The sequence below is a fragment of the Heteronotia binoei genome, chromosome 21 (assembly GCF_032191835.1).
Source record: "Heteronotia binoei isolate CCM8104 ecotype False Entrance Well chromosome 21, APGP_CSIRO_Hbin_v1, whole genome shotgun sequence".
Taxonomy (NCBI): domain Eukaryota; kingdom Metazoa; phylum Chordata; class Lepidosauria; order Squamata; family Gekkonidae; genus Heteronotia; species Heteronotia binoei.
Window position 1 is genome coordinate 24,958,806 of NC_083243.1, and position 17,365 is coordinate 24,976,170.

At 47.2% G+C, this 17,365-nt stretch overlaps 1 protein-coding gene across 1 annotated transcript in view; it reads right to left on the reverse strand.

Moving 5' to 3' along the window:
- Positions 1-17,365, reverse strand: part of KIF26A (kinesin family member 26A) — a 268,133-nt gene that overhangs the window by 45,077 nt on the left and 205,691 nt on the right. Inside the window, exon 5 of the mRNA XM_060261583.1 lies at positions 13,249-13,432. Coding sequence (XP_060117566.1) covers positions 13,249-13,432 — 184 coding nt within the window. The remainder of the gene's footprint in view (positions 1-13,248; positions 13,433-17,365) is intronic.

Here is a 17,365-nt window from a genome sequence, read left to right on the forward strand (position 1 = left end):
ACTGCAGAAGGGGGTGGGGGTTAACCAAAACCAAGCATGTGCTGTTTCCCCTGACATCAATTCTTCAGCCTTCTTTCTCTCCTGGTTCACCTATCAGATTGAAAGTGACTCCCAATGGGAGAAAAACGACAAAGGAAAAACAGGGGCGGTGGGTGCAAGGGGCAGCGCCACCAGTCTCAGCCTGGCAATTAACAGGAGACCAGAGGGAGGTGGGATTCGAAGAGGAGGGAGGAAGAAGCCGCAGCAGGATTTTCATGGGGGTAATGTCAGTCCTCTCTAAGAATCTCTAGGTTTACCATAAAGTTCCCAGCGAGTCCTAGAGAGGTGCCATGTTATTTCTGAGTTTTCCTAGAAGCAAGGCCACGGTATCGACCCAACAGCCATTTTGTAAATCGTTCCCCCACTGTCACTCTGAGCAGTAACGGGAAACAAGTAGCAAAAGACAGGGCTTTTCTTGAGCAGGAATACAAAGGAACACAGTTCCAGCTGACTTGGCATCAGGGGTGTGGCCTAATATGCAAATGAGTTCCTGCTGGGCTTTTTTTTTTCAAAAAAGCCAAGTGCAAAACAATGGTGATGTCAGGGGGTGTGGCCTAATACACAAATGAGTTCCTCCTGGGCTTTCTCTACAAAAAAAGCCCTGTGTGAAACAATGGTGACATCGGGAGGTGTGGCCTAATATGCAAATGAGTTCATGCTGGGCTTTAAAAAAAAGCCCTGGCAAGGCATCGTCTGCCCTCACTGAGGAACTGGCAACCCCAGGGGATGCAGGGGAAGGGGGGGAGAGCAACCCTCTTCCGCCTTGACTTCCTAGACTTCAAATCACCCCTGCCCCTCCGAACAGGAATATTGCAAAACCCACATTCTAACCAATGGGTTGGGGCCATTGTACAGCATACTTAGAAACTTAGAATTTAAAGGGTTGCACGGATTTAATTGCAACTGACAGATATATAACCCTAGCACAATTGGTTTGCGGTGGGTAGTTTTTCCACATCCTCCCCACGCTCCTTTAGATAGCATATGGCAAATTTGTATGCAAAATTTCTACGCTGGGAGAAACTATCCGACACTCTCGGGAGACCCTAGAAGAAGTACTTCGATATTGTACTCTTCAGAAAAGGGCCTCTATTAAGGAAAGAATTGATTCCCCGTTCCCCGAAGGTGCACGCAAAACGGTTTTATTTTCCAAGTGGGCCTGGAACAAAAAGAAAATATGTATTTCTAAGCAATCTCTCCCCCCACCCCCAACGTTTGCTTCAGCCATTAAATGCATTAACTAGAGTCTGTGCATTTGGGTGTTTATTAATCATTCATACAGCACAAGGCACAAAAATGTGATTTTTTTAAAAAAAAATCATTCTCTTCCTCTCTCTTTTTCTAAATCCACTCGATGACAGCCCCACAAAGCAGACTCTTATTAGTCTCATTTTACAGAAGGCCCTATTGAGGCCTTCCTCTGTTCAAAAGTTTGGGGTAGTGGTTAAGTGTGCGGACTCTTATCTGGGAGAACCGGGTTTGATTCCCCAGTCTTCCGCTTGCACCTGCTGGAATGGCCTTGGGTCAGCCATAGCTCTGGCAGACGTTCTCCTTGAAAGGGCAGCTGCTGTGCGAGTCCTCTCAGCCCCACACACCTCACAGGGTGTCTGTTGTGGAGAGGAAGATAAAGGAGATTGTGAGCCACTCTGAGATTCGAAGCGGAGGGCGGGATATAAATCCAATATCATCATCTTCTTCTTCAAAAGCCCTGGAGAGTTCAACTGTACGGAGGGCAGCGGTAGATGAAAGACATTTGGAGCAAGTAAAATGATTGACATTGGAAGCAGCCTTCCAGTCATTAAAGAAACAAATGGTAATAAAAGAGAAGTGGGCGGGGAAAATTAAGTACCTCTTTGTTATCCTTCAAAGAACTATCATAAGGAGAAGTGATTAGGGCATATAAGCAGTTTAGAGGAGCCAGGTGGTGTCGTGGTTAAGTGTGCGGACTCTTATCTGGGAGAACCGAGTTTGATTCCCCAGTCCTCCACTTGCAGCTGCTGGAATGACCTTGGGTCAGCCATAGCTCTGGCAGAGGTTGTCCTTGAAAGGGCAGCTGCTGTGAGAGCCCTCTCCAGCCCCACCCATCTCACAGGGTGTCTGTTTTGGGGGAGGGAGATAAAGGAGATTGTGAGCCGCTCTGAGACTCTTCGGAGTGGAGGGCGGGATAGAAATCCAATATCTTCTTCTTCTTCTTCTGTGGTGCAGAGTGGCAAAGCTGCAATACTGCAATCCAAGCTCTGCTCACGACCTGAGTTCGATCCCGGCAGAAGCTGGGTTCAGGTAGCTGGCTCAAGGTTGACTCAGCCTTCCATCCTTCCAAGGTCGGTAAAATGAGTACCTAGCTTGCTGGGGGAAAAGTGTAGATGACTGGGGAGAGCAATGGCAAACCACCCCGTAAAAAGTCTGCCGTGAAAACGTCGTGATGTGACATCACCCCAGAGTCGGGAACGATTGGTGCTTGAACAGGGGACTACCTATACCTTTGTAAGAAAGCAGTTTTTTGGGAGGGGGCTGATACTAGAGGATTAGTAAATCACTCTAGAAGGACTTGGCTACAACTTGGGGAAAGGAAGGGGGGGGGGGGGACACATAAGTAAACAAGTGTCATTTTAAGAAATGATAAAAGGCTAAGCTCTTGATTTCCCAGGAATTCTACTGGGTGATTCAGGGTCTCTCTCTCATATGCACACATACACATGTTCTGTCTTCGATTGTCTAACGCAGACAGAGTAGGTATGTCATTCCAGCATTGTTTTAAAAAAAATCTGACAAGAGCTTAAGGGGAGAAAAAGACAAGCATTTATAGTTACTCTGGTAAGCGATGATGCATTACAAAGCAAGTGTGGAACAGAACCTCAGGGAAAAAAAACTTTTTGCATGGGGGGGGGGGGGGGAAGCCGCCTACGATATTATGGGATGGGAATAGAAAGCCACCAGGAACAAAAAAAAGATTAAAATGCTGCACCACAGCCACTGTTTAAAGGATGTCTTTTCCCCCCAAATACCACAATCTGATAAATTACCTTAAGTAGCACATTAATGTCAGAAATGGAGCATAATCTAACTCCTTTTGGTGGCAATATTAAATGGCTTCCTAACATCTTTCCCACCATTCCGACATTAAATTAAATAACACCCAATGAAACTGCAAAAAAAATGATTCCCTTTAAAAAATCAGACTGCGCTTTTAAGCAGGATATTGCTAAAATGATTTGGATTCTGAGGTTACTGGCACTTCTAGGAAGCAAGGGAAGTCATTTGCTGTTTAACATTTATCAACAGTCACGATCAGTGCATTTGAAAGTGCTGTGTGTAGAAATGCTGCTGATCTCTTAACCATGCTTAAGGTACAGGGAATAGGCTGTAGACTTGTGTGCTCTCCTCTGCCCATCATTAAGAGTTCGTCTCTCAGGCTGACCCATAAATCTGAATGCACGTTAACCATGGTTAACCCATGGAATCTATAAACTAGGGCTTGCCCACCTGCTTAAAATCCAGGTACAGTTTAATATGCAAACTCTGGTTTATGCAGATGAAATAGTAAAGCAGCAGCAGAAGAAGATATTGGGTTTATACCCCGCCCTCCACTATGAATCTCAGAGTGGTCACAGTCTCCTTTTACCTTCCTCCCCCACGACAGACACCCTGTGAGGTAGGTGGGGCTGAGAGAGCTCTCACAGAAGCTGCCCTTTCAAGGAGAACTCTGCGAGAGCTATGGCTGACCCAAGGCCATTCCAGCAGCTGCAAGTGGAGGAGTGGAGAATCAAACCCGGTTCTCCCAGATAAAAGTTCGCGCACTTAACCACTACACCAAACTGGCTCTCACCACTACCTTCAACCTGAATGGCCCAGGCTAACCTGATCTCATCAGGTCTCCAGAAGCTAAGCACGATCAGCCCTGGGATGATGGATGAGAGACCATCAAGGAAGTTCCAGGGTTCACAACATCCCAAGGCAATGGCAAACCACCTTTGTTCACCTGTTCCCTTGAAAACTTTATGGGGTCGCCATAAACAGACAGCGACTAGACAGCTCTTTTCACCACCAAGAATAAACCACGGTTAAACCTAAGCGTAAGGGAAAAGGCTGTCCAGAAGCCAGCTCTAGTCCTCAGCCTCAGGCCTAGAGGGTCATGACAGGATGCTTTAGCAGACACTGGACACCCTGCCTTGTGACAGGTTTGGCCTACATTTCAGATGTGTTTTCAGATTTGTGTAGTCCAAACCCCATTATATTGTTCACTCAATGTCCCATCCCACATTGTGTATTTTACTTACACAATATCATCTGCCAAGGGAGGGAGGGAGGGAGGGAGGGAGGAAGGAAGGAAGGAAGGAAGGAAGGAAGGAAGGAAGGAAGGAAGGAAGGAAGGAAGGAAGGAAGGAAGGAAGGAAGGAAGGAAGGAAGGAAGGAAGGAAGGAAGGAAGGAAGGAAGGAAGGAAGGAAGGAAGGAAGGAAGGAAGGGAGGGAGGGAGGGAGGGAGGGAGGGAGGGAGGGAGGGAGGGAGTATTCAATGGGGCCTTTCCAAATTATCCAGCACTGTGATTTCTTTCTGCATAGTCTGTTAGACATGACAGTGGCTTGCAGAACCACTAGATAAAGGAGTTAACAATTACTAGCCCTCAGTGCCAAATCTGGCCACCTGAGGGTGGTCACAAAGCCCCCAAGTTGGACTGGATGGGCCACTGTGGGACACAGCATGTTGGACTGGATGGGCCATTGGCCTGATCCAACATGGCGTCTCTTGTGTTCTTTGATGCCTCATGTTATCAGGCTGCACTGACTTCCGCCATGTGACCTGCCTTGAGTCTCAGTGAGGAAGGAAGGCTGTAAAAAATTATTCCCCAATCACGGGACTCGCATGGTCTAATAAGCCACATGGGTCAGGCAGCTACAACAGGGAGGAAGACAGGAGCTAAATCAACTATCCTACTGTCCACAGATCTGTACAGACAGGAGAGGTGATTTTGGCCTCTTCTACACTTTAGCCACCTGTGCCATGCGGCTATTGGACCATGTAGATCCCATGATAACGCCAGGAACAAACTTTCCAAGGTCAGAAAAGACTGCTGGGTGGAAAGTGGTACACGGGAAACATCTATGACAGTGACCGTCTTCCGGTGGCAGAGTAAGGTCCAACCGGGCTGACCCTAGACTGGCACCCTAGGCAAGACTAACTTCTGGTGACCCTCTGTACAGATAACATCACCGAGTCACATGGGGGCACCCAATTTGGCATCCCCAGAAGACCTGCGCCCTAGGCAATTGCCTAATTTGCCTAAAGACATAAGAACATAAGAGAAGCCATGTTGGATCAGGCCAACGGCCCATCCAGTCCAACACTCTGTGCCACACAGTGGCCAAAAAAATTATATATATATACATATACACACTGTGGCTAATACCCACAGGGCTGACCTTGGATCCAACCCCATACTGGCCTCTGATTCTCGTGTCCTAAATGCAGCCGTAAGCATATGCTACTTTTTCGGCTCTCTTGGTTTATTCACATTTCTGAAGTTTAAAGCGGTAACCTTTCCCTAGCTCAATCACAGAGCCTGCTTTCATCTGACAAAATAATTTAGAGATACATACACCAGGGAAAAAGAAATCTTGCAAGCTGTAATATGTTTCTTGAGTTTTCATGCTCCTTTATTGGATTTTTTTTGAAAAAGATACTATTTCACAAAGGGGGGGCGGAATATTCGACGGATGACAGTAATCTAATCAATGGATGCCTAATTTGATAAAGAAGAACATATGTTGAGGTTGTACATTCAAACCAAAGAATTCCCCATCCCACCTCCGACTGGCTTTTTTGCATGGATGTTTTGGAAGTTGCAAGAGCCCCGTGGCGCAGAGTGTTAAAGCTGCAGTACTGCAGTCCTAAGCTCTGCTCATGACATGAGTTTGATCCCCGGTGAAAGCTGGGTTTTCAGATAGCCGGCTCGAGGTTGACTCAGCCTTCCATCCTTCCAAGGTCGGTAAAATGAGTACCCAGCTTGCTGGGGGGGAAGTGTAGATGACTGGAGAAGGCAATGGCAAACCACCCTGTAAAAAGTCTGCCATGAAAACGATGCGGTTCAATGTGGCCAAGTGCAAAGTAATGCACATTGGGGCCAAGAATCCCAGCTACAAATACAAGTTGATGGGGTGTGAACTGGCAGAGACAGACCAAGAGAGAGATCTTGGGGTCATGGTAGATAATTCACTGAAAATGTCAAGACAGTGTGCGTTTGCAATAAAAAAGGCCAACGCCATGCTGGGAATTATTAGGAAGGGAATTGAAAACAAATCAGCCAGTATCATAATGCCTCTGTATAAATCGATGGTGCGGTCTCATTTGGAGTACTGTGTGCAGTTCTGGTCGCCGCACCTCAAAAAGGATATTATAGCATTGGAGAAAGTTCAGAAAAGGGCAACTAAAATGATTAAAGGGCTGGAACACCTTCCCTATGAAGAAAGGTTGAAACGCTTAGGGCTCTTTAGCTTGGAGAAACGTCGACTGAGGGGTGACATGATAGAAGTTTACAAGATAATGCATGGGATGGAGAAAGTAGAGAAAGAAGTACTTTTCTCCCTTTCTCACAATACAAGAACTCGTGGGCATTCGATGAAATTGCTGAGCAGACAGGTTAAAACGGATAAAAGGAAGTACTTTTTCACCCAAAGGGTGATTAACATGTGGAATTCACTGCCACAGGAGGTGGTGGCGTCCACAAGCATAGCCACCTTCAAGAAGGGGTTAGATAAAAATATGGAGCAGAGGTCCATCAGTGGCTATTAGCCACAGTGTGTGTGTGTGTGTGTGTGTGTGTATATATATATATATATATATATATATATATATATATATATATATTTGGCCGCTGTGTGACACAGAATGTTGGACTGGATGGGCCATTGGCCTGATCTAACATGGCTTCTCTTATGTTCTTATGTTCTTATGTTGTGAAAGCAACATCACCCCAGAGTCAGAAACGACTGGCGCTTGCACAGGGGACCTTTCCTTTTTCCTTTGGAAGTTATCTCTCCAAGCATTACCGAGCTTTTATGGCAGAACATACTGCAAAGAAGGATGGAAGGAGAAAAGCAATCCTATCCTCAACTCAGCCTGCTGGCCTGGGTTGCTCTTAAGCTGCTTTTTACTGGAAAAACCCAAACATGTACCAATATAGGGGGATCTACAAAAAAAAAAAGATATAGGTAGTCCCCTGTGCAAGCACCAGTCGTTTCTGACTCTGGGGTGACGTCGCATCACGACATTTTCACGGCAGACTTTTTATGAGGTGGTCTGCCGTTGCCTTCCCCAGTCCTCTACACTTTCCCCCCAGAAAGCTGGGGACTCATTTTACCGACCTCGGAAGGATGGAAGGCTGAGTCAACCTGGAGCCGGCTACCTGAACCCAGCTTCCACCAGGATCGAACTCAGGTCGTGAGCAGAGCTTAGGACTGCAGTACTGCAGCTTTACCACTCTGCGCCACGGGGCTCCTAGGGGGATCTACGGTAGTGCAGCAACACCACTGTGCTGGTGGTACATCCCACCACCATCATACCCCTAGCAGGACCAATGTCAGAGCAAGGGCAAAATGTGGACAGACTTCTGGGCAAGTCAGGAGAAGAGCAGAACCTGTTTGAGGTTTTACATTTGCTCTGGGACCCTCCCTGCCCTCAGTGATACACTATACCTGGGAAAGAGGGGGGCATAAGTGAAAACGGAAATTGCTGAAAGACGACCATCCCCACCTCCATCGTGGCTGCTAAGGTTCCAACTAATGTTACAGCCAAGCCTATCATGGCACAGGAGCAAATAAAGCCCGGGAAGGAAACACAACTTGCAGTGTTCCCTCTAAGCTGAGTTAGTGTGAGCTCGCTCAACTTTTTTAGCCTCCGGCTCACACATTTTTGTCTTAGTTCAAGAAAAATGGCCCTAGAGCAAGCCAATTTATGCAGTAGCTCACAGCTTTAACGCTAGTAGCTCACGAAGTAGAGTTTTTGCTCACAAGACTCCACAGCTTAGAGGGAGCACTGACTACACAAGTATTACACACATGGGCTGCATCCACACAGGAGTCAAGTAGTACCTTTAAGACCAAGAAACTTTTATTCAGGGTGTAAGATTCGTGCACATGAACACTTCTTCAGACGAGGAATGAGGTACAAGAAGTACAATCTGAAGAAGTCAGCATGCACACGAACCGGATTTGATTCCCCATTCCTTCACTTGCAGCTGCTGGAATGGCCTTGGGTCAGCCAAAGCTATCACAGAGCTTGTCCTTGAAAGGGCAGCTTCTGAAAGAGCTCCCTCAGCCCCACCTACCTCACAGGGTGTTTGCTGTGGGGGAGGAAGATAAAGGAGATTGTGAGCCACTCTGAGCGGAGGGCGCAATATAAATCCAATGTCGTCGTCGTCTTCTTTTAAAAAGTGGCCCAAAGCCCTCCAGTATTGTTGCAGGGGAGAAGAGAATTGGTGGCTACAAGAGGGTCCCTAAGAAAAATGCACAGGAAACCCCCCCCCCTCCTTTGTGGATTAAATCAAAAGAGTTTCCGGCTCAACATTAGGAAGAACTTCCTGGCCCTTAGAGCAATTCCTCAGTGGAACAGGCATCTCGGGAGGTGGTGGGCTCTCCTTCCTTGGAGGTTTTTAAACAGAGGCTAGATGGCCATCTGTCAGCAATGAGGATCCTGTGAATTTAGGGGGAGGTATTTGTGAAGTTCCTGCACTGTGCAGAGGGAGGACTAGATGACCCTGGAGGTCCCTTCCAACTCTATGATTCTATCTGCCTTTGCCGTTTTGGATACCTCTGCATTCAAATTGACAATAAACTGACAACAGAGAATCTGTATTTACAGTTCACCTTTTCTTACTGAGTCTCCAAAAGCAAATTACAGGATATAAAACAATGCAATCAAACAGCATAAAGCAACCAACGAAGAGTATAATAGGACTAGGATTACAGAATTAAGGAAGAATGCAAACAACAAACTACCTAAGGCAAGGTTTACTATAAACAGTACATAAAGTGGATTACGAGATATAGGACGATGATGTAAAAGCAGGCAACCCCTAGAATTACCACTGCAGTGGATTAGAGTAATGTGGAGGTGGAGGTTCTCTATTCACTATGGCTAGTGGCAACTGATAGACCTATCTTCCATGAATCCATCCAGCCCTCATTCGAAGCTGTCTGTGCCTGTGGACATGGCTACATCCTATGGCTGCAGCAGATTCCACATTTTAACCACTGATTATGTAAAGAAGTATTTTCTTTTGTCCGTCCTGAATCTACCGCCCACCAGTTTCTAAAACGGGGGGTGTCAAAACAAAAGGACCGGGGGCCAGAACTGGCCCATCCAAGGCTCTTACGTGTCCCGCAAGCAACAGGTGCAAGGGAGGGAACAGAAGAGAGCTCAGGGAGAGGAGTGGGTGGAGCCACTCTGACTGTGTCTTCAGTAGGGGTGGAATTCTAGCAAGAGCTCCTTTGCATATTAGGCCACACACCCCTGATGTAGCCAATCCTCCAAGAGCTTACAAGGCTCTTTTTTGTAAGCTCTTGAAAGACTGGCTACATCAGGGGTATGTGGCCTAATATGCAAAGGAGCACCTGCTAGAATTCCACCCCGGTCTTCAGCATGGCGGAACAACATCTGCAGCCGTCAAGCAGTGTAGGAGCATCTGCCCAGTGTAGCATCCATTGGCAATTCAGTCCACCCATGTAGGTTTTCCTCTATACCCCCTTCCCAGCCCATGGGGTGTTGCAATGAGGACACACCAACTAGGAGTTTACAAGCTGCTGTCCTTTATACAGTTTATATCTCTGGTACCTGGCGTTATGCTTTATGGCACACGTGGCCCGGACCAACAAAGCGACATTTATGTCAAATCCGGCCCTCGTAACAAATGAGTTTGACGCCTCAGTTCTAAAATGTCTGAACAGGAAGGTGGCGAGAATATTCCCTACTAGGGAGACGTTTCTTTTTCCTTTTCAAATGTATGGAACAAAGCCAATTATCAGTTCTCCTGTACACTCTCCGGTATCCTAAGACGCCATAGCAGAGGATCCATCTCATCCATACGTTTTTGGTAGTGCTTTTTTTGTAGAAAAAACCCAGCAGGTACTCAGCTGCATTTTAGGCCACACACCCTGACATCACCGTCTTTTCGCACATATGCAAATAAGTTCCTGCTGGGCTTTTTCTACAAAAAAGCCCAGCAGGAACTTATTTGCAGATGACACCAAGCCAGCCAGAATTGTGTTCCTGTGCATTTCTGCTCCAAAAAAGGCCTGCATTTTGGCCTGGGCTTTCTATCTTCTCCTGTTTGATCACCCGGAATGTGATACGGAATGCCTAAGGTATTCAAGCGTCCTGACCTCAGCATTAATTTGTATGATTGCTCCGTGGGGATTTGCTTTAAGCTCACTCTCCTAGCTGCCTTAGCACCTCCCTGAAATGGAAATTGACAGGCACCTGTATAATTAGGTATTCAAAAGCTGCTTTGTATGCTTTCCAAACGCTGGAAGTGTGAATTAAATGCTCAAGATTTTCAGCTGCAAAACCCGACACTTGCATGAGACTTTTCTCCCCCAGCCTGAATATTCTTAGCACTAAATGCCAGGTTGTATTTATAGGACCCAGGAATGCTCAAGCAAGCCGTGTTTAATACACGCAGCATGAGATCACTGTATCCAAGATCACCTGGTCTAACCCCAGATCTTATTTTAACCATTTAAGCACCACTTAATGACTGTAACTCAGATTGAAAACCATCAAGGAAAGAACATCCATAACCCAGCCCTACTCCACTGCAACTTACTGAACCAAACTGCTTTTTGCAGCTGGCGTTCCTGTCTACTGACTGATGTGACATAAGTGTTCTGCAGCACACAGTGCATTGGACGTTGACTGCAAAAACCTGGGTAGAAATCCACATTTGAGTAGTGGAACTCGTGTGATAACTTTGAGCCGGTCGCTACCCGCCAGGGATGAATGCTACATTGCACTGTTTACAGATTCACCTAGGATCCTGTGAAGCAGATATGCAGTGGAAGTCCCCTGTCAAGATTCAGATTCTCAGGGGTCTTGGTATGAATTGGGAGCCCTGTGGCACAGAATGGTAAGCTGCAGTACTGCAGTCCAAGCTCTGCTCACAAACTGAGTTCGATCCCAGCGGAAGCCAGGTTCAGATAGCTGGCTCAAGGATGACTCAGCCTTCTGTCCATTTGAGGTTGGTAAAATAAGTACCCCAGCTTGCTGGGGGTAAAGTGTAGATGACTGGGGAAGGCAATGCTAAACCACCCCGTAAAAAGTCTGCCAAGAAAATGTGATATGTCACCCCATGGGTCGATAATGACTCAGTGCTTGCACAGGGGACTACCTTTACCTTTTTACCTTTATACAAGGTTTAAGCTAGGAGTGTGCAAAAAAACCTGTCCCCCTCCCTCCCAATTCAGCTCTGTTGGACCTGAAAAATATCGGTATTCCTGACTATTCCTGAATTCCATTATTAGTTTTGTACTGGGATTCGGGTAAATATTTGGGACCCCCGAATTTATTCAGCTCTATTATACCCTATGGGACCATCCCATAGAGTATAATGGAGAAGAGATTTAAAGTTTAGATGCTTGTCAAGTTGCTCTGCAACTCTCAGATGGAGCTTAGCCCAGATATGCCAACTTCAAACTGGACTGCTGTGTGCAGTTCTGGAGGCCTCACTTCAAAAAGGATGTGGACAGAATGGAGCATGTGCAAAAGACAGCAACAAAGATGCTCAGGGGCCTGAAGACCAAGCCCTGTGAGGAAAGGCCTGAGGGACTTGGGGAATTGTTCAGTCTGGAGAACAGGAGGTTGAGGTGAGGCATGATTGCTCTCTTTAAGGGTTTGAAAGACTGTCACTTAGAGGAGGGCAGGGAGCTGTTCCTGTGGCTACAGAGGATAGGACTCATAATAATGGACTCAAATTATGGATGGAGAGGTACTGGCTAGAAATTAGGGGGGGGGGGTTACAGTAAGAGTAGACAAGCAGTGGAATCAGCTGCCTAGGAAGGTGGTGATCTCCCCCTCACTGGCAGTCTTCAAGCAGCAGCTGGACAAGCTCTTGTCAGAGATGCTCTCGGTTGACCCCGCATTGAGAAGAGGGTTGGACTAAATGGCCTGTATGGCCCCTTCCAACTCCATGATTCTATGAATCCTCTATAATCAAAATTTATGCTTGTTCTCAATAGGCTACACATGTCTCATAAGAACAAAAGAACATAAGAGAAGCCATGTTGGATCAGGCCAATGGCCCACCCAGTCCAACACTCGGTGTCACACAGTGGCCAAAAAAATCCAGGGGCTATCAGTGGGGCCAGGACACTAGAAACCCTCCCACTGTACCCCCCCCCCCCGCAAGCACCAAGAATACAGAGTATCACTGCTCCAGATATAAGAACATAAGAGAAGCCATGTTGGATCAGGCCAATGGCCCATCCAGTCCAACACTCTGTGTCACACATAAGAACATAAGAGAAGTCATGTTGGATCAGGCCAATGGTCCATCCGGTCCAACACTCTGTGTCACACATAAGAACATAAGAGAAGTCATGTTGGATCAGGCCAATGGTCCATCCGGTCCAACACTCTGTGTCACACATAAGAACAACACATAAGAACGTAAGAGAAGCCCTGTTGGATCAGGCCAATGGCCCATCCAGTCCAACACTCTGTGTCACACAGTGGCCAAAAATCCCAGGCGCCATCAGGAGGTCCACCAGTGGGGGCAGAACTCCAGAAACCCTCCTGCTGTTGCCCCCCCCCCCGCCCCGCAGCAACAAGAATACAGAACATCACTGCCCCAGACCTAGTGTGCTCTCTACTCCTTGTGGCTAACAGCCACTGATGGACCTCTGATCCGTTTATTTATCCAATCCCCGCTTGTAGCAGCCACCACCTCCTGTGGCAGTGAATCCCATGTGTTAATCACCCTTTGGGTGAAGAAGACCTCCATCCCAGTGGATTCTCTCCCCCCACCCCCCCTGGCCTCCATCCCAGTGGATTCTCCCCCCCTCCCCCCAGGCCTCACGGCATGCTAATGGCTCAATTGCACAGAATCCCATCAGGAAAGCTCAGAAACGCTGCCAGCTATCATCCATCGCAGACACCAGGTAAGAATTTAGGACTGTTTTACACAAACTTTCCCCCAGAGAAGCAGAGAGAGACTCAAATACCTTTCCAATCCCCGGGTTGTCCTTGACTTTCGACACAGCTCTCAAAAGGCATGGCGGTGCTGGCGGGGGACACATCTGCAGGACCCCGCTAAAATTGGTGGCGTAGATGGAGAAGTCATGGGGGTGCAGCAGAGGCGGGTGATGCTTCTTCCTCTTCGAGGACAGGTTAAGTTTCTGGGCAGCTCTGTATAACACGACAGCAGAGGAGGGAGAGGGAGAGAGAGAGAGACGGTGTTACGATGCATTCGCAGCAATTGAGGCCAGCGAGCCAGATGTTCAGTACCATCACTGCCTGTTTAACAAATCAAGTCATTTCGTTTGCTAATCAGATTTCGTACGAACTCGCCACCAGGGGACTAATAGAAGGAAACGGAAGCCAAAATATGGCTGGCAAGATATTCACTTAATTTTTTTATCTCCTCGGCTGAGTCGTAGCCTAACTTTTTTGTGAAAGACGGGGGGTAAAATGTTTTGGCAATCGCTCAGAAAGGAAAACGGAACGCTGCCAAAACCTCACGTCATCAGATGCGGAAAAGCGTCCCCTTGTCATTTGGCAGGCTTGGACAGGCTTTGATGCCGCGGCTGACATTTACATGAAAAGGATATTTTGTTCTCTGTAACACGTTCTAGAGAGATAGAGAAATCGTTTCGGGCTGGGCCGCTACCAACTCGGTGGCTTGCGAGCTTCACAAGAAGCGACTGTGTTTGAGAAGGAAGAAGGCAACAGGAATGTCTCCTGAGATGGACCATTTGGCCTGCAACCCCGGATGCAGCCTGCTAAAGGTCCATTACAGGCTGAGCGGTTTTAGGCCATCCAAGTTTGTGCAGGATTGCAAAATTAGCCCTTTCTTCTGCACATAAGAACATAAAAGAAGCCACGTTGGATCAGGTCAATGACCCATCAAGTCCAACACTCTGTGTCACACAGTGGCCAAAAAACCCCAAGTGCCATCAAGAGGTCCACCAGCGGGGCTAGGAGCCCTCTCGCTGTGCCCTCCCCAGCACAAGAACACAGAGCATCACTGCCCTAGACAGAGAGTTCCAACAATAAGCTGTGGCTAATAGCCACTGATGGACCTCTGCTCCATATGCTTATCCATTCCCCTCTTGAAGCTGGCTATGCTTGTAGCTGCCACCACCTCCTGTGACAGTGAATTCTACATGTTAATCACCCTTTGGGTGAAGAAGTACTTCCTTTTATCAGTTCTAACCCGACTGCTCAAAAATTTCATTGAATGCCCACGAGTTCCTATATTGTGAGAAAGGGAGAGAAGTACTTCACAGAAAGACTAATTTCCCACTCACCTTACGCCACTCTCATGTTCGTCTTTTCAGCGCGGCTAACTTCCGATTTCCCACTACCTGCGCCGGGCTGCAGCAAGGATCGGCGTTTTCGCACAGCAAATGGAAACTGGTTTTTAGCAATTTTCGTTTGCTGCGCAAAAACGCTGATGCTTGCTGCCGGCCCAGTGCAGATAGTGGGAAATTGGAAGTTAGCCACACCGAGAAGACGAATGTGAGCGCGGCGTAAAGTGACTGCGAAATCGGTCAAAAACTATTTTACCAAAGGGGGGCTTCTTGATGCATCTAACGGACATCAAGGCAGCTTCCAAAACATTAGATTTTAATGCAGAAACCATGCATGGGTAAACTCAACAATCCGGTGCCCAGATATAAGAAGCGGGTTTTCTCACTGAGGTGTCACAACAGCAAAGGCTTTTGTGGCCACCCACTGCTCCTATGAAGATGGAGGCTCAGAAAGACAGACCTCCGACGAAGAATGAAGTGATTAGGCAAGTTCTTATCAAAGAAGCCAGTCTTGACACCCTGGCCACAGGCAGTATACGATTTGCTAAATTCCCTCCTTCATGAGGCTTATCAGACACAATCATTCTGTCATTAGAAACCACAACCTTCAAAAACTAGAGGGGAGACATTTTAGCTTTACAGGACATTCACTTGCTGACCCAACGGTAGCCCTTACAAGGCAATTTCAAAGGGAGATTAGAAAGAGAGCCTGCTGAATTGCAGCTGATAATGAAGATCAAGACAATGCATCCTTCTGGACTGAATCAAGACCTAAGTTTCCTGTCTCATTACCAATGCTGATTTCTCCACACCTACTAACCATCTGCATATCATACCTAATCCAGTCAAGCTTGCTATTGTTATCCAGCATCTGAGATCACGTCGCTCTCCAGGTTATAAGGACTGATCGACTCACATTCTAGCTACATCTGAAGAACAATGACTCAGTAAAGCTCATACCCTGCCATAAATGTTGTTAGTCTTTAAGGTGCAATTGGATTCTTGCTCTTTTCTACTGCTACAGACACAATCTTTGATAGCCATTTGTGAATTAGTGAACATGACTCCCACTAAAACCACATACTGACACAATCCTTAAGACAGTGTGCCGTTTAGCTCAATACTGACTACTTTGATGGCCACAAAACTCGTGTCTCAGAGAGAGAACGATCTTTCTCATATCTGCTATCTGGGAACCTTTAAGTGGAGATGACAAGAACACAACCAAGAGCACACTGTAACTTTAAGAGGACACAGCTCAGTCCTCTTAACTGTGGAACAGCATTGGCTTGGCGTGTATAAGATCCCAGGTTTCTTCCCTAACATCTCCAGGTGAAAGAATCAGATCGTAAGTGGTGTGAAAGACCTCCGCTCGAGACCTTGGAAAGTCTGACAATACTGACCTTGATGGACCAAGGGTCTCATTTGGTATAAGCAGGGGTCGTTTTGTAGAAAAATAGGTGGAGCTCATTAGCATAACATTAGCATATGCCACCGCCCCCCAGCCAAAAGCAAACTGATGCAAGAAGGAAGAGCCCCGGGCGAGCGAGGCCCTGCTTGGGCTGGCTAGAGATCCAGCCAGCCCATGCAGGCCTCACTCAACTGGGGCATTCCTTGGCTGCCCCCGCCCCCGAACAGTCAAAAGGCCAGCAAACGACCCGCTGCCCAAAATCACATACCAAGTGGAGAAAGGGTGGTGTGGGCTTCTCCAGGGGTTAATGAGGGCTATTGGGGGCAAGGCAAAGCCCCTGGTGGCTGGCTGGCTGGCTGCCTGCTCTCCTAATCCAAGGGATTGTTATGCAGCTGCACCTACTATTCAATGAGAGTCATGGAGTAAAAGGACAGGTCCTCTTGTGGATCAAAAACTGGCTGAGTAATAGGAAGCAGAGAGTGAGTATAAATGGGCAGTCTTCGCAGTGGAGGACGGTAAGCAGTGGGGTGCCGCAGGGCTCGGTACTGGGTCCCATCCTCTTTAACTTGTTCATAAATGATTTAGAGTTGGGAGTGAGCAGTGAAGTGGCCAAGTTTGCGGATGACACTAAATTGTTCAGGGTGGTGAGAACCAGAGAGGATTGTGAGGAACTCCAAAGGGATCTGTTGAGGCTGGGTGAGTGGGCGTCAACGTGGCAGATGCGGTTCAATGTGGCCAAGTGCATAAGAACATAAGAACATAAGAGAAGCCATGTTGGATCAGGCCAACGGCCCATCAAGTCCAACACTCTGTGTCACACAGTGGCAAAAAATGTTATATACACACATACACTGTGGCTAATAGCCACTGGTGGACCTGTGCTCCATACACTGTGGCTAATAGCCACTGATGGACCTGTGCTCCATATTTTTATCTAAACCCCTCTTGAAGGTGGCTATACTTGTGGCCGCCACCACCTCCTGTGGCAGTGAATTCCACATGTTAATCACCCTTTGGGTGAAGAAGTACTTCCTTTTATCCGTCTTAACCTGTCTGCTCAGCAATTTCATCGAATGCCCACGAGTTCTTGTATTGTGAGAAAGGGAGAAAAGTACTTCTTTCTCTACTTTCTCCATTCCATGCATTATCTTGTAAACCTCTATCATGTCACCCCGCAGTCGACGTTTCTCCAAGCTAAAGAGTCCCAAGCGTTTCAACCTTTCTTCATAGGGAAAGTGCTCCAGCCCTTTAATCATTCTAGTTGCCCTTCTCTGCACCTTCTCTAAAGCTATAATATCCTTTTTGAGGTGCGGCGACCAGAACTGCACACAGTACTCCAAATGAGACCGCACCATCGATTTATACAGGGGCATTATGATACTGGCTGATTTGTTTTCA